Source organism: Paramisgurnus dabryanus, chromosome 7, assembly GCF_030506205.2.
Source record: "Paramisgurnus dabryanus chromosome 7, PD_genome_1.1, whole genome shotgun sequence".
In the NCBI taxonomy this organism is placed as follows: domain Eukaryota; kingdom Metazoa; phylum Chordata; class Actinopteri; order Cypriniformes; family Cobitidae; genus Paramisgurnus; species Paramisgurnus dabryanus.
Window position 1 is genome coordinate 13,388,586 of NC_133343.1, and position 18,535 is coordinate 13,407,120.

The window sequence follows — 18,535 nt, forward strand, 5'->3', positions numbered from 1 at the left end:
AACCCACTATTTCAACATTTCAACAAGTACTGGGAAAGACAAACATGTATTTAAAAATATTTAAGTATCATCTTCATATACTTAACATTATTAACATGTTTGGAGGCATAAAATGTTTGGAAATAATGACAGCAGAGAAATTTTTTTTACACATTTGCATTTTACATAACAATGATTAATAACTTATTTTTTATTTTTAAGTATATTTTTCATTTTATGACTGCTACTAAAAAAATCTATCTTAGTTACTGCTTACTCTTTACGTAATGTCCTAGAGCTAGTGAACCAGGGGCGTTGCTAGATATAAAGCTCTACTGGGGCCCAGGCCCCCATTTTTTGTTCACTTTTTTCTTGAAAGCCTGCAGTGTCCATAAGTGTGCAACACTTCAATACAATTTCCTTTGCTTGATCCACTATTCCAACACTGCAACAAGTACTGGGAAAGAAAAAAAATGTATTTAAAAATATTTAAGTATTATAAGGATAAGTATCTTCATATGCTTAACATTATTAACATGTTTGCAGGCATAAAATGTTTGAAAATAATGACAGCAGAGAAAATATTTTGATGCACATTTACATTTTACATAACAATGATTAATAACTTATTTTAACAAAAATATTTATCTTTTTATGACTGCTACCAAAATAACCTATCTTAGTTACTGCTAACTGTTTATGTAATGTCTTAGAGCTAGTGAACTAAATATTAATTTCATATCTCAAAATACAGCACAGTATAGCACATACATTATATTGATTTTCTCAGCAACAATGCAATTCCATAGACTTGGCTGAGGTTTTCCTGAGATTTTTCCTTTAATGTTTAAGACCTGACTGAGTAAATATGTAATTTGTCTTACCTCCTTAAACTCATCATATCTCATTTTTGCTTCCCTTTCCGTGCTTTGCACAAAACATATCTGATGCCCATCACATGAGCCAATAACGATCGGGTCAAAAAAAGATTATTATTTAGAAACTTACTTTAGTCTCGTCATGTTTTTTTTTTAGTCATGTCATGTTTTCATAAGTCAACTCAATCGCGTAGCCTCACCTGGACTTTTGTTTGCGGCTACGCATGTCTGAATAGACGCGCGCGGACATAAATTGGTGTGTACACGCGTCAGTGCGACTGCTGCGTCGCTTTTTCAAACGTGAATTGGGTAACTACATTGCATATAGATCCGTTTTGCCTTGATTATTTTGAAAATGAATGCACAAGTTAACTGCTAAAATGTAAACTTGAGATTTACACTGGGGCACAGAAGATTTACAGTGGGGCACGTGCCCCAGGAAAAGGGGTCTAGCGACGCCCCTGCGGCTACCGTTAGCATTTTTCAAGATTAGATACCCTACCTTTAATTACACTGTAAATGATTTCTGTTGTTTTCACAGTATTATTGCTGTATTATCAGTAAAAGTTTACCGTAGAAACAGTTTACAGTAAGTTGCTGTCAATTTGATAAATTTTGCAGTATTATTGATGTATTTCCAGCTTTGTCTTACTGTAGAAATTATTTACAGGACAGTTGCTGTCAATGTATGCTATTATTTGAAAAAAAAACAGATTGGGAAAATTATTACAGTAACCCTTATATTACTGTTAAATTGATAAAGGAACACTCTAAAAAATGTTGGGTTGTTTTTTCAACCCAACTGCTGGGTTGAGCCAGTTGGGTTATTTTGTTGGGTTGTTTTATCAGTGTTGGGTAGTTTTTGTTGGGTAATTTTGAAGTAGAGCTAACTTATACATATAGCCGTTTCTCAATATTACTTTCTCTGTTTACAAAGTTTATTTTTAAGATAAGTTCAGGCGAGAATATATATGTATAATGTTCAAATTTGCTGTCAATTTGTAAAGATAGCGCCAGTTTATAAATGCAATTAAGTGAAGTCGCAAAAGTTCAAGGCGCAACCACCGGGTGTCAGTGTTCTGCTTCCCCAGAGAGAAATCGTCCCTTCCCCCACACAGACGCGTCAGACTGAGGGGGGCAGGGTTTCATATTTTATTGAAGCAGCCCTGGGCACTGCCATTAGCTAGCGGACCCCCACCTGCTCTTAGCATTCCATTGACTCCCATTCATTTTTGCGTCACTTTGACAGTGAATAACTTTACATCTGAGGCATTTAAAGACTCAATTTGTGCATCAATTATTTCTAAAGAAACACGAAAATGTATAAAAGGCTCCATTACCTTGTATCTTACCTTATGGCCCAGTAGAAGCAGTTTTAGTAAAACTATGCTAACGATTGCGTCATAACCACGACTCTCTGTTGCACAGTAGAGAAATTACCGTATGGACAGGAGGAGAAGCACATGTAGAATATGGCGTACTGGCGTTAAACTTTAAAATAAATAAATACTATGCAAAATGACAAAGTAATTAATCAGAATACTAAATATACTTAATACAAAATGTACTCCTGTTCACGCTCGCCGTTTCAGCAAGATTCGGTGGGTGATTCAGATTTCTCTTGGCACAGCTATTAGAAGACTTACAATTGTCAGACAGGTTGCTCACGTCACCAAGCTCAGTTTGAGTCTGCGCAGTACGCTCCACCCCCCGGAAGTGTGAGCTTCTAATTGGCTTCACTTGTCTCCGTTGAATCCAACGGGGTCGCTGTGTCCATTTCTTTTACTGTCTATGGTCAGACTCCACAGCAACAACAGTTACCTGACGCGGAATTTACTCACCGTGGATATGAACACATGCGTTTCAAGTTTAATCCAACCTTTAGTTCCACTAATAAACATTATAAATTCATGTTTTAAAACAGGTAAAAACACTTTAATATGCTTTAATATGTTATGTTGTGTCGTGTAATAAAATAAAAATGAAAATAACAAACTCTATTGGTATTTTAATAATATAGCCTTGTTTCCCGTTATTTTCGGGTATACAGTATAAGCAGCAATTAAAATATTCGATATAAAATGTTTCTGGTTGCAACTTTTTATTAAAAGGTTTGTTTTATCAAATTCAGCATCTAATTCACTTCATTTGCGATTAAAAACAAGGAAACACGGCGCACACGTCACTGCGGCAAGCAGCAGGAGTCCGGCTTGACGGCTCCGTCTTCAGTTCCTCCCTCGACTGCAAGCGGCAAACTTCGCCGATCGGTCTGCGCAGCGCCGGATGATCTCGAACACACCTTTCATTACGTCGACAACTGTTTCGAAACGTTTCGAAAATCCGATGGTTCACCACTAGGGGGAGTTGATCACATGACCAGTGTCTAATATGTTTAGGTGAACTAGGGTCAGTTTTATTATGAAAGTTCATAAAACATTTATCCTTCTGACTAATAACACTGCCATGTTGTCTACTTTTTGTTTATAAACAGATTTAATGACAAAAATGTGCATAATTAAAAGGGTAGTTAGTTTTATTCATTTGTTTGCCCTAAATAAAACTAAAACACATAATACGCTTTTAACTATGTCTTAATTAAATTAAATAATTTTTTAACATATTTTAATTAAAATTTTGCTATTATTTTTTTAAAAAAGTGTAAAATGTGTGGACAGATCTGCTTTTACACTGTTTTGACCAGCAGGGGTCGCCAGCGTGTGTGGGTTTCAAACTTCTTCGAAAAACTGAATCAATTTTCGAAGCATTGGTTCAATTGATTCGAAGCTTCGAAAAGCTTCGCTTCTCCCATCAGTACAGTCACTGGAGGCGATCGAGACGTTTCGGCTTCACTTTCCAGGGCTTTGTGCGATAGGGGAGAGTGGGGTAAAGTGAGACATCGGGTAAAGTGAGACACCCCCTGTATCTAGGCAACGGAACACATTTGTGGTCCTATGACCATTATGTTTTTAAGCCCCTCAAATTTCCCCTTGGCCATGAAGGACAGGACCTCATGCTGCTGTGGTTAACATGTTTTTTTCACAAAAATATATTTTTTGCTTGTAAAAGTAAATTTTCTTGCTGTCAACTTAATCAACTGTTGTGCCAAAGCAAATTGATTCAGGTAGAAAAACTTATATCACACATGTTTATGAACTACCAACATATAAAACCTTGTGTTGATGCTAGCTGAAGATTAGCCTGAATTTCCAAGAGAGAGAGTTTTTTTCCAAAATGTGGTGGTGGGGTAAAGTGAGACAAATGATGTGGGGTAAAGTGAGACATGAGGCACAAGTTTAGTTTAGTCTAAAACATATTTTAATGTAATATTACATTACATATGTTTTATTTTTAATGTTATAAACATTGCAGAAAAACCATTATGCCTAGTCAATACACCAGGAAGACAGCCTGGGGAAAAACACCCCTTGAGGAGATGGAGAGTGCAGCTGCTTAGGTCAAGGAAGGAAAGAATTCTCTAATGCTATGTACACACCAAACGCTAGGCATCATGGTACTGTGGGTTCACACCAGACACAAGTTCAACAAGTTGCGCAAGTAGATTACATACAAAGTCAATGCAAAGACGCAATCAGACACGTCCTCGCATGTGGCGATGCGAATGACGTGATATGGGTGGCGCGTTTTCCACGAAAACACGCACTATTCGCCGCAAACATGTCTTCGCCCAATTTGAAAATATTCAACTTGAGCGAAAAATTCCATTACACAATGTTAAATCCTGCGAGTAATCTAGATCAAGTAACGCACTGCCCCGCATTTGGTGTGTACGTAGCATTATTCACTCTAGATTACTCACGGGATTTAACATTGTGTCATGCAAATTTTTCGTTCGAGATAAATATTTTCAACTTGGGCGAAGACATGTTTGAGGTGAGGTGAATAGTGCGTGTTTTCGCGGCAAATGCTCCGCTCATATGGCGTCATTCATATCGCCCCAGGCGAAGATGCGTCTGATCGTGTCTTTGCATTAACTTTGAATGTAATCTACTTGCACAAATCGTTGAACTCACGTCTGGTGTGAACCCACAGTAAGAGCAGCTGTAAGGGATAGAAATATTGACAGATGGTTCTGATTGTCTTTTGCGCTGACCCGCAGACACTAGCTGGCTCTAAGGGTCCTTTGTTCTGACCCCCAGACTGCGTTTTAATCTAACTGGTTCTATATGTCATTTGAATGTTAATTAAAAAAATTTGAATTGTCAGAGCCAATGGTCTACAGTGGGCAGCGCTCCGACATGTGGTGCTTTCACACTTTCTGGGAGTTCGAATCCCGGCTCGTGGTCATTTGCCGATCCAATACCCTTCTCTCCTCCCTGTACTTTCCTGTCCTCTCCAAAACTCACTGTTAAATAAAGGCAAAAACTGGCCAAAAATATAACTTTTGAATTATGTTATGTTGTATTTGATTTTGGTTCAGAGTTACTGTACTTTCAAGTGTTTAGAAAAATAATGTTCTTAATTGATCAATCCCCTTGATTCTGTTACTAGTCCAACATTAGTTCTGGAATGTGTGGTTGTCAAGCTAGCCGTCAGGATTTTATCTGTTACAATATGTGCTGTTATGGTAGTTTCAGAGTGTAAAAAGTAAGTGGATCAGTTTACCCCGAGCTGGTTCACTTTACCCCCTTGATTTTTCTGGTCTGTCTCAGTTTACCCATAAGCTGGGGTAAAGTGAGACACAAGACCACTTTTTTTAAAACAATCATATTTTTACTGCTCTTCGTCCTGAATACATTCTGGTAATTTCCATAGCCAGGAAACATCCTGAATTAATGGGAAATGTGTAAATTTGACTGATATATCATTTTAGCTCGCTTAGAGGGGAGCAAATGTAAAAAATGTCTCACTTTACCCCACTCTCCCCTACGGGTTTTTTTATTTATGAACAAATGTACACTTATACATGGCACTCATACTTGTTACATGGTACAAAAAAGCAAGGCGCACAAATATCAGAAAATAAATTACACAAATAAAAAGAAATAAAAATTAACACAGAAACAAAAAGGGGTCATTGTCTAGAATGTCAACGTCTTTTATCAGTCCAGCAAATTTACAAGCATTTGCTTTTCATATAATATAAAGAAGGAAAGGTAGCTTTCAAGAAATTCTTTTTTAAATACAGAAAACTAGGGGTTGAAGGACATGTTTTCCCCAAAAATATTTGAGTGAAAACAATAAAAAAGATGGTCAGTTGTCTCTATATCACTTTGGCAAAAAGTACAAATATTATGATCAAAATTAAATCTACTCGATACGATTAAGGTAACTACTTTTATTATGCGTAAAGGTCACGTGTTTCCTGCTTGAGAGTGGAGCTCCACTCCTCCACTCCCCCAAGCTCTGCTGTCAGACCTTTCTCTACCTTCGTGTCTTTCCTGCGTTGGCAGCAGTTTTCTGATTGTGGACGACCGTAAAACGTTACTGTTATTCATTCTGGAGTCGGATGTTTATTTAGAGTTTCTAGACAAAAAACGGATAAATTTTTCCTTATAGTTGTAAACAATCGCTGCTTAGCTTTGATTGAATAGAGTACTTGTGTAATTGATTTTGGACTGTACCGTACAGGGGCACTGCGGGAGCATGAGCTCTCTAAAAGCTTTGCAGGAATGGTGCCGCATCCAGTGTGAGAGTTACACTGATGTGGACATTAAAAACATGTCCTCATCCTTCAGAGATGGACTGGCCTTTTGTGCCATCATCCACAGACACAGGCCGGACCTCATGTGAGCATCTTTTAACATTTTCTTCTTTCATTTGTTTCCGCTCCTCTGAAAATAGCAGGCTCTCCAGAAAGAAATGTTTGCATGTTACTAATCTGGGGCAGTTTTTCTCACATGGCGATGATCTATGTTGTGCTATTGTTAGGCGTGACTGTATAAAGGAAGTGACGGGCTGTTTGATAAAATATTTTGACAAAGTGCTGTAAGGACACACATTTGCTGCTCACTTAGTGTTAAAAGTTGTTAATGTAACTTTTGTTTGCCCGTGGTTTAAGGGAATAGCCGTATGATTAATATTCCATACACTTTGCACGGACAAGGAATTTTTTTTTGCTTGTCTTCCTTCCGTCCATTAAAAATGCATCGTCTTTTAACAGCGACAGCTAACAAAAAGTTAACAATACACATTTGTTGCATTTATGTCAAATACACATGGCACACGAATATCTCTTTAATTGGTTTGCTTTGCAGCCATAACATATCCCCCCCCACCAGATCGTCCAGGGGCATGCTTAAGGTTATTACCTTCATGATCACTTATTCTTGCTGTCCCACTTTTAGACAGCATTTCTAATGACAAAGAAAACCTTTTGTGTTCTGCTATTTATACCACAGATTACATTTATCATGCATATGATCATAGGCAAAAATACACAGAATTGTTTTAAAATTCAAATACAAAATACTACCACAAACAAATTAAAACAAATATGTGGGGAAAGTGTGGGCATACTGTGGGCACAATGGACAAAGGCATACTGATGGGAAATTGTGGGACCACTAGGCATTCTATTGGCAAATTGTGAGCACATATCTGGGTCTTTAAAGGGGCGGTGAATTTATCGATTTTATTGTTTTATACTGTTGTCTGATGTCTACTTATGATTTTCGCGTGGTTTTTACATTCAAAAACATCAAAAGCAATAAGTAATAGGCTATTTTGTAACCTGGATTAGTGGCTGTCTGGAGAAATGGTTCGTTTGAAGGGGCGGGCCGCACTGAAGACCTGGACGTAAACACCCACTGCTATGATTGGACAGCTTCATTACCCGTCATTACTAGGGTTGGGTACCGAAACGCGGTGCCATTATGGCACCGGAACCTATATGGGCGGTACCTACCGGACCGAATCAGAACACAGATTTCGGTGCCTCATTTCAGTGCCTCTTTAATGCACGAACAGTTGACTGAAGTATTTTGCTCTCTGTAGCGCAAAAAGCATAATCACACAAGCACAGCACAATCGCTAGTTAAATTATAGTACACTCATATGGTGTAAATAATTTCCTGACTTACTAAATTCACGTGAATGTGAAAGTCGGAAAGCTTTGATATAATACATAGGATTCAAGTTTGATTTCTTCGCTTAACTTAGGTGAGTTTGTTCATATTTTACATTATTGTAGCTTTATATTGATAAAAAAATGTTAACCAATCATGTGTTTTGAAAAATCTAAGGATCTTAGATTTATTTATGTTATAGGGCCGGTGAAATGTTTTCCGTCTATTCGTTTTTGTTAAATGTTTTGTTTAATATAAGCAAGTCATTTTACTAATTTATTGTTGTTCTGTTTTAATAAAAAAAATGAACAAATAAGCATTCGTAGTAATGAAAAATTATGTCAATTAAATTTTACATTTATTTGTGTTTTAACGCAGATACCATCCGTTGAATTTGTTTTAATAATAAACAAGCAATATAAGCAAGTTTGTAATTGGAGCTACTATTTTATTGGAGTTGAGTTTTTCGTCAAGAGTAATAATGAACAAACATTAAAAAAATAGTTTATTAATAAATGTAAATATTAAATAATCTAATGTTAAAGATTAAATGTAGCCAACTCTTGAACTTTGCCAAATAAATTTTCATTTAAAATATGCGCTGTGTTTAATAAGTTTAAAATGTGAAAAAATCCTCATCTGCACATCCCTAATAATACAAAACGAACAAATTTTGTAAAAACATAACGTTATGTCCAGGTTATTTTTATATTCTGACTTTAAAGAACAATTTGGAAAATTAGATCCTCTGAGGAGCGTGTGAATGCCTCAATTGATCTGACGGCAGCTTATTTTGCTAATATGGTAACATTTCTTCATTTCTTCATTTGCTAAAACGTATTATCTCACTAATGTTTTATTAGTACTTCGGCTTATATCGGCCTGAGATGGACCGCGGCAGTCACGGGTGTCAAGTTCATCGGAGACAAGCAGAAAGCGTCAAAACGTGAATGGTTTCACAAGCCGAGAAAATATTTGGGGTGAATGCCAAATGCCGTTTTGCGTCAAGGCACTTCACGAAGAGGATGTCACATGAACAGTCGATCCAAATAAAAAGAAAAAGACGCTGTATTTTATTGCTCTATTTGCCAAGTGTGTTTAATTAGCCACACTATGAGACACAATTGCGCAACTTTCTCTAGAGTTCAAGAGATCTGATCTTCGAAGGGAATAATAATAATAATAAGTTTAATTTATATAGCGCCTTTCCATAGCTCAAGTACGCTTCACAATAACAGTTAGGAGTAAACAGTAAATACATACAGTAGCAGACAATGGACAATAGGGAGGATCACTTTCGATTAGAACTCGCCCTTTATCTTTTTGTGAGCGGCAGCCGCTTTAATCAATCATTGAACAGATTATTAACAACCAATCATAGAACATTTTTCTGAGCTCAAAGTGGAGTGTTGAGCAGATTTATTTAATTCACAAATCAAAAATCTTATAAAGAAGAAATCAAGAATGCAGGTCTTAAAAGATGATGGTGCTTTAGGCAAATCATTAATAAACAAATTATGACAAACAGATTAGAATTTTCATTGTGTTTTATGCTGTACTTTCATCTACCATCTTTTTGTGACTCTTTTTTTCAAAGTATCGCTTTAGGCACCGTTTAGGCACCGGAACCGTTTTAAAAGTATCGATTTGGCACCGGTATCGAAAAAAACCCAAACAATACCCATCCCTAGTCATTACATGTGGGCAAATGTTTTAAAAACATTAATGTGTAAAAATAGCAGCCGAACACATGTTTGAGCCACAAAAGATTCTGGGTGCTAAAGATGATACACATAAATGACAATACGTATAGTAAAGTAGAAACAAAAATTTAAACTCGACGTGACTAAATTACCGTATACAACACAGTAAGCGCGCATCAGAATCTAAACTGCGGCTGATAAATCCTTATCAATAACTTTGTATATTTCTGTTGTTCTTGTGAGGTTGCTCTTAGATACACGTAATGTTACATACCACAGTTATATGATAAAAAAAAGCTTTGTTGAGTGTTGGACCTTTCAAACTCAACTCACCTAAATTACCGTATACAACACAGTAAGCGGTAGGGCTGTCAACTTTAGTCATTTAGTTGACTACTCGGTCGAAGCCATCTTTGTCGACTGACATTTTCATTGGTCGACCAGTTGCATAATTAATTTTTTTTATCAATAAAGAAATTTTCATTGATTTACTCCTTGATATTTATTCCTTTATAAGCAGTTATATGTTAATGTATTCTAAATATAATTAGCCTATATTTATTCCCAACTTTAAACGCTTTAATTTAGGCTATTTTGTAACAGCTCCACAGTTTAGTGCACCATGTAGAACACTCTGGAACCGCACCTGTGGCTGCATGGCTGCACTGCTGTTTCGCGCTCAGTAAGGAATATAGGTAGTTTTGCTGTATTCATTCAGTAAGAATGCTACTTGTTTTTGCTTTAGTCGGCAAAATGTCCAAGAAATCTAAATCTTTTGTCTGGCTGCATTTTACAAACCTTAACGGGTGAAAGCTGTCGGTTGTAGGTTAAAAAAAGTGATCTCTAAATTAGGCTATTATAGACAGTGGACTAAATGCTACTACAGTTATAATAATAATTATTATAATAATTTGTTACATATATATAGCGCTTTTCTGCAGCGCTCAAAGCGCTTTACATATGAAACGGGGATTCTCCTCAACCACCAGTTAGTCATCTCATTCCAAGATCTTTTTGTGTGAAGTGAACAGATCCCGCACACTCAATTTTTTCATAACTTACCTGTTTGTACTTATTAAACAAATAAAAACATTTGGCGCGAGGTCACGGCGTTTCGGTTTGCACGCTCGCAAGGTTTTCAAAAAGTAAACGCTACAGGCTATTTTTTGTAAATTCCTTCATTCGAATAGTAAATAAAATACAGCAATAAAATAATTAAAATGAAAGTCTCTACTGATTGTATTCCAAATTATTAACATTTACGTCTTTAGGCTAACAGTAAAGTGCAGATTAAGTTTTGTTTTTGTAAATCCTCAGAAATGACTTTTACCACTTAATTAAGTTTTGCTTTGTAGACCCTTGTCAAAAAATCCTATAGGATTTTTAATAAGAATCCTGTACAGGAATCCAATTAGAATTTCTATCATATTTTGGAACCGTTCCATTAGAAAAATCCTATAGGATTGAATTAGAAAATCCTATAGGATTCCATTAGAAAAATCTTATGGGATTCCATTAGAAAAATCTTATGGGATTCCATTAGAAAATTCTACAGGATTCCATTAGAAAATCCTATAGGATTCCATTAGAAAAATCTTATAGGATTTCAGTAGAAAAATCCTAAAGGATTCCATTACAAAAAATCTATGGGATTCCATTAGAAAAAATCCTATAGGATTCTATTAGAGGATATTTCTAAAAGATTTTAAGACACGACAAAATATCCTTTAGGATAATTTGTAGAGGATTTTAATGAGATCCAATTAAATTTTTTGTTTCTTAAAATACGCTTTCCTCTTTTTGATTTTGTACATTGTTGTTACACTATTAAACCCGAAAAGTTAACTCAACTTAAACCGTTTGAGGAAACCGATTGCCTTAAACCAAACATTAGTATAAATATAGCTGCAAGCAGCAATGCCGGGGTCAAGCCAAAAAGGGCACAGAAGAAAGTAAAGTTGAATTCGGATGAGCAGTTTAAAGAACCTAGGAAAATCTATTGATTTCAGACTAAATAATATAACAGTTATCAGCAAAAAACTGTGTTTTCATTCAGTGTAATCTCTCCCTCTCTTCTTGAGGAGCATTGACAACTAAAACACTGAAGAAAATGTGAGTGGTGCTTGCAGTGGCAATTCTCAGCTCACAAAATGTTACAGTGGTGTTAATGAGTCAAAAGAGACCACCCCCTTGTCTCTACAATGTTCTGACGCAGAGATCTAGCTCTTGCAAAAACGGTTGATAAGGTATCCTAATTGGTTGCTAAGGAGTTAATTGGCATGCCCCAATGATCTCCAAGCCATGAAAGAAATAATACATGATGACCCAAGATTTTAGATGTACTGTTGGAGTAGTTTTAGGCAAAAATACCATATTTCTATCTCAAAACCACTAGGTGGCGCAATGACAAAGTTGTGCATGCAACCTCAGGTCATAACTGTGTTACATCTAGCTAGTTTTATGACTATACACTTTAGTTTATTGAAGAAACAGTTGTATGACCATAGGGTGGCTTGATTTCAAAGGTTGTGTTCAATTATAAGGCCAACTAGTGGTGCAAGCATACAATTTTTTTTGTGTAGCCTTAGACTGTGGTCGTACATCAGCGTATCAAATCTGGTGAAAAAATCTCTTTGCTTTATGAAGTTATAACCATTTATGTGTAAAAAACACAATATGTAAAGGTAATTTTTCGTTTTTTGCAATTTTCGGCCATTTCTGAAGAAAATTTTAATATAACGTCAATAGAACTTTTTGTTCAGAAGGTAATGCAATGTTCTTCCTATGGTGTTTTCGAGTCGATCAGAATTACGCTCACGGAGATATTCGCGTGTTTTTTAAGTGCTGTTTTGCTGCGCAGGGCTAACCGTAAGGCGAAATCTGGCATGTTTGGTAACGTTGGACTAGGCAACTATTCTGGACTTCAGCGAAACAAGTCCCGTGAAAAAACACAGATCACAGCCAAAGTTATAAGCATGTACAACTTTCGTATGACCACTAGGTGGCGCTGTGACGAAACTCTGCATGCCCCCTCAGATCCTCACTGGCATCACAACAACCAAGTGTGGCATCAATAGACATAAGATTGGCGAAGATACACACTAAAACCTGTTTTTTTGCTCTCTACGTAAAATTTGTTGACGCGCTATACGAAAACGGGATGGTTTATCAAAATTCTTTTAATAACTTTTTGCCCTGAGTGTCTCCAGATGCTACATACCGTTTTTCGTGGAAATTGGGCAAAAGCTCTAGGACAAGTTCGCAAAAGTAGGATTTATTAATAAATCAAAATGGCGGAAAATTTTTCATGACGGAAAATGACGTCATAGGGTCCAATCGAATCGTCTTGAGCCAAGGAATCAGAGGAAGCAAGAATTTTGTTTATAGGACTTATGGATCAGAAGTGATAAGCAAAAACGTAAGTGCAACTTTGGACTGTTGGTGGCGCTAGCGGGTTAGAGATTAAGACTCCAAATTTGTTGTGGAGACTTTTTGGACAATCCTCTATCAGTGTGCAAAATTTCATAACTTTCCTATCTAAGCTGCTATGGGCTGCCATAGACGCAATGGCGGAAGAAAAAGAAAAAGAAAAGGGAAGAATAATAATAAGAAAACTAACGGATACAATAGGGGTCTTCGCCCATTCTGGGCTTGACCCCTAAAAATGATGACAGAAAAGTGTAAAATTATTACAGTTTATTAAACAATCGTTTATTTTACAAACATTGTTTTAAACATGTAAAACAAAGGTTTGCTTTTCTGTCCAAATTCACATTAAAACTAATATTAGATTTACACATTCCTTTATGAAATATATAAAGTATTCCTTTATGAATTTAATAGACTCAGTGTATTGTACACTTTTAATAAATCAGTGTACTGTTCCTTAACTCAAACGACATTTAAACATTTTTAAGATGTTCACATTTCCCATGAAATTTCCAAATTACACAGGGTCACATTTGTCTATGCCAAGCATTGAGAAAACACAAACATTATTGTTTCACTGATAAAAATGTGGTGTACTCACAGCATAATGAGTAACTGAATAGGTCCACTTGTAGCAACATTTCTTTAGTTTTTGTTGTGTTAATGACGGTTGGTAGATGAAAGTCAGTCAACCTCCTCAATGGTAAAGATCCAAAACTGCTCTAGACACGTTCATACTTACCTGTGAGAAAACACAAAAGTATGAATAAATGTTTCACTAACAGAACTGTGGTATACTAGCAACTTAAATAAACGTGGTACCTTTAAAGTTTTTACGTGTGAATGATGGTTGGTTGAGAACAGTCAGCCAGTCTCCTCAATGGTAAAGATCCAAAATTATGCTGGATGCATTCGTGCTAACCTGGGAGAAAACACACAAATATGAATTACTTTTCCACTTACAGAACTAGGGATGTGCATTTATGTCATTTTTTTCATTTCGATTAATCCATAGGTCTGAAGAACGAGTACTCGATTAACTGGGGCAGGGCAATCAAAGGGGCGTACACGTCATGGTGAAAATGAAAATATTTTTATTAAAAACACTGAAATAAAACTTAAGTTTGAAGAAACTATGACAGAACAATGAACACATACTAGATTATTAATGAATTAAATGTTTTTAACAGAAACCTCTAATAGGAATAGCTGCGTGATGAAGTGAATCTAAAGGGTTAATAAGCACAAAACGCTTTCTATATGACGCACTCTAAATATAGTAAGCCTTTATACAACATAAATGTACATTGTGCATCTATCTGCATAAAATGCTAGACTTCAACTAAGTTATGTACAGAAAGTTTAACTCCCGTTGTGGATGTGCACCATAAACAGCGCCCTTTTAAACACGTCAAAGCACAAGCTTCATAACATTAAGCAGCTTTAAGTCTTTTGCTATTATTTTAGCGATTAGCTGTGGCGTGTCATCCCCTTACCTGTTCTCGGTCAAGATGTAATGTTAATGCTCTTATGGCTCTCTGGTATCTTTTTACATTGATGTTTGAATATGAGATGATAACCGTCCCCTTACCTGTTCTCAGTCAAGATGTAATGTTAATGCTCGTATGGCTCTCTGGTATCTTTTAACATTGATGTTTAAATATAAGATGATAACCCATTGAACTTTTGATGGCGCTGTACTTTTGCACCTGACTGACTGTATTTCTGAAAATCAGGGCATATTTTTAAACCATAATGCCTCAGTGATGTGAGGTGTGACTGGCTTCACGGGATCGGCGAGTTGCCGCGCAATGATTGAGGGGTTGCCGCGTGCACGGCGGGTGCGCGGAATTATGTGTTTGTTTTTTAATCATGCATGGTAACGTTACTGATGTCATACGCCGGTCTGCATAGCTCAACACGACGTCAAACACGCATCTCCAGACCCAGCCTTTACTACCGCATGCGCTTGTAATGCTAACCAGACCTCCAATGCCGTCATATCCACAATAAATAAATAAATAAAGCCGCATGATCATCGTTTTCGTGATTGATCATCGATGCCACGTTCGAGTACTCGTGCCCATCCCTATACAGAACTGTAGTATACTCACAACATAATAAATGTGGTTACGTTACCTTAAAAAGGTTTTATGAGTGAATGGCCGTCCGTCAGTCCTTACTGAGAGAAATTCAAACTTGCACGGGACACACTTGTGCTTAACAGTAAGAAATCACACAAATATGAATTAATTTTCAATTGAAAGAACTGTGGTGTACTAAACATAATAAATGAACAAATAAATGGGGCAACGTTACCTTTAAAAGGTCTTGATTGACCGTTTGGTTGAGAACAGACAGACAGACAGTCAGTTAAAGTTAGTCCTTACTGAGAAATAAACACACATAAATATGAATATATTTTTCACTTACAGAACTGTGGTGTACTCAAACCACACTAATCTGCTGATAAAAATGAGTCTGAGGTCAAATTGCTGTGTCAATGTCGTGTTGTTTCATCGTATGTCCAACATTACACAAATTACTGTAACCGGGTGAGTATTACAATGTAGAGTCATGACAAACAACATGTTTTTAAAATTTAAAGATGCTTTAAAAAGGTTGAAAGAGTTTGCAGTGCTTACCTGTTAGCTCTTCATATCTGTGTCCTGGCTGTTGCTTACTTATTTGGTTTAAGTTATGGTTAATCATTTGCAGTTTTTGAGTTCATATCACAGTTTTTATTAAGTGAAATTAACTTTAAAAAAATAATAAGTTTAAAAAACTCATTTCGTTTAGTGACTTACACTGTTAGGTTTTACAGTGTATTGTTGGAAACTTTTTAGCGAAGACCAGGAGACTTGGATTTCCTCGAGCAGTAGTCTTTATTGCAGAAAGCGTTCTTGGAATCGGAGCATAGAGCTCGGGGAGCTGCAGTAACCAAGTCTGACTTTGGGTATACATGCATTAACTTTAAAGCCATTCGAAGGGGGCAGTCCCTTCAGATGGAAACAATGCCTTTAGATTACAATATAAACATGAAAGAGAGGTAACAGTCAGGCAAGAAAGGACAGCTGTAAACGCATTCCTGATCATCCCCCTTTGATCAGATAACCATTACGGCAGGATGGGGTCTGTGTAAACGCATCCCAGATCATCCCCCTTTGAGTAGATAACAAATGGTCAATATGCCCTATGAAAACAAAGGCATGCATTCCAGCTAATAGCTTCCATTACCTTGCTGTTTCTTTCATATTTAGGTGAACAGATACATATGATAATAATTAACAAAACAAAAACAATGACTTCAAATTATATTTCAACAGTATATACATAAAAAATAAAACAAACAAGGCTGAAATAAGAGGTTATGGGCTAAATAACCAAGGAGCACACATACTAATAAAAAGTATATGCTTTGGATAAAGCCGTCCACCTAATGTATACATGTTTTACGGTGGTCAACCTGGGGTTACATCATGTGTATATATAATATTTATGCATTTGGAGACGCTTTTATCCAAAGCAACTTCAAGTGCATTACAAGCTGCTTTTTATTTGTATCAGTATTTGTGTTCCCCGGGGTTCAAACCCACGATGACCTTTTGCATTGCAAACGCAATGCTCTACCACGGAGTTATACATGAACAGCTGCTCTAAGGCTGGTGGAGGAAGCAGAAAGGGTAGTCATGTTGTTTTTTGTGTTAATAAGAAAACAATTAAAACCCAGCAAAACCATATTTTGTAATTATGCTGTGTTTGAACAAAACTATTTCTTACCTATTTTGAATAGAGTATTAGTGACCATTTGTTTACGCACTGATAACAGGTAAAACATAACAGACACAGTGACAAATGCTTATAACTGTAATTATTTTATTACATACTGTAATCATATTATATTTGTTACTTTCAAAAGGTAAAAAAAATCCATATTACATTACCATGAAATATCATTTAATGCTAAGCATTAATTTTCACAAACAATGATGACTGTGGTGCCTTTTTGACATCTTACATTCATCTGCACATTTCTGGGAGATGGTCTTTCACTAAGTTCCATATGGAATTCATTTTTGAGGTAGCCTATAAAACAGTGGCGAACCGTGGGTACTTCAGCTGGGCCTTCAAAATATGCATTGAAGTGCAAATGCCTCTCCATCCATAATACTAGGCTATTCGTATTTCGTTAAATCATACAGTGAACGTGTTAAAATTCTGAGCACGCAAAGTTAAATTACAGAATGGGCATTGTCTGCCTTTAAATGCAGTTTTAAAGTTTAAAATTACTTTAATCTAACTGATAAACACAAATACAGATTCTGCTGCTCTGTAATGACAGGGGCTGTAAATTTGCATTTAACAAGCTTAAATTATGTTCTTTAATTTATTTTTTGGAAATATATTTAGCTGTAGGATACCTTAATCTTTTTCATAAGGGTAAATATAGCACCCTGCGTTCTCAGTGCACCTCCTTGTGGCTTATAACTGTTGTTATAAGATATCCAGGGCTCGCAAAATCTCTAGCCCGAGCCCCGAGGTCCCGGGGCTATTGGGAATTCTTGTCGGGCTACCAAAATGTATCTCCGCCCTGCCCATCGGGTATAGCGAGGTAAAAAATATTTGAATGTTTTCGCATTCTCTCAGATTTAGTTAGGAAATTATATTGTATGTAATTCGGCGTCGTCTGTCAGTCATTACTATACTCACGTAACAAGTGAAACTGTCAGGAAGTAAAAGTATAATTAAACCCATTATTTTTCTCGTGTTCGCGTCATATGCACAGGCTCCTCTGCACGCGCTTCTCCCATCTGTGCTCTTCACGAGTACGCGCTTAAGTAATTTAGTTTTTACGTCAGCCCTATCAAGCTAGCCACAACGTCAATCACGTTTTCCGCCATTTGCCTCAACCACTCTCACCGCAGAAATTCGGGCCATTAGACTGTATTAAACTTAATATTAACGGTCTATGATCTTCGTCTTTGGTGTTTTACGGCAGCTCGCATACAGTTTGTTGCATGCTTAGGACTTCATGAAGGCTTACAATGTTTTGTTTTTTGCCCGCCCACTTGAAATCAAAACGTGATTGGTCGATTTGCCCGTCACTCTCCACACCAAAACACATAGCTTGGCCTTCCCTGGGATTCATGAAGTCCTAACCAATGAATGAGCCAGATAACCGGGCCTTAATAGAGACAGACGATTCTGATTGGATTAGATGTTTTCATGACATGAACCTGACAGTAAGCTTAACGTTAGAACATAGATGAGAGAAAATATATTACATGTATTGTATTAAATTGAATTAAATAGAAATTTAAAAATGTAAAAACATATTTTTATTGAATATTATTTATTTGTATTATTATAATAAAAAATCTTTTTATTAATTTCTTTAGGCCTTCTCTGAAGGCGTAGAAGGCCCTGAAGGTTCCCCACTGCTATAAAATAAAGAAATAGAAAACATATTTTAACAAACCAAAATTAATAAATAATGTCATTAGTTGTAAATTCTGTTCAT

General features: G+C 36.4%; 1 protein-coding gene across 7 annotated transcripts in view; it reads left to right on the top strand.

Moving 5' to 3' along the window:
- The first annotated feature begins 6,181 nt into the window (after positions 1 to 6,181).
- micall1a (MICAL-like 1a) overlaps positions 6,182 to 18,535 on the top strand; it is a 121,812-nt gene continuing 109,458 nt past the window's right edge. For 3 of the 7 annotated variants that reach the window (XM_065239962.2, XM_073815387.1, XM_065239968.2), the window contains exon 1: positions 6,182 to 6,604. In XM_065239962.2, coding sequence (XP_065096034.2) covers positions 6,462 to 6,604 — 143 coding nt within the window. In that variant the 5' untranslated portion in view covers positions 6,182 to 6,461. The remainder of the gene's footprint in view (positions 6,605 to 18,535) is intronic. The other 4 variants (XM_073815385.1, XM_065239963.2, XM_065239964.2 and 1 more) reach the window with 3 other exon arrangements.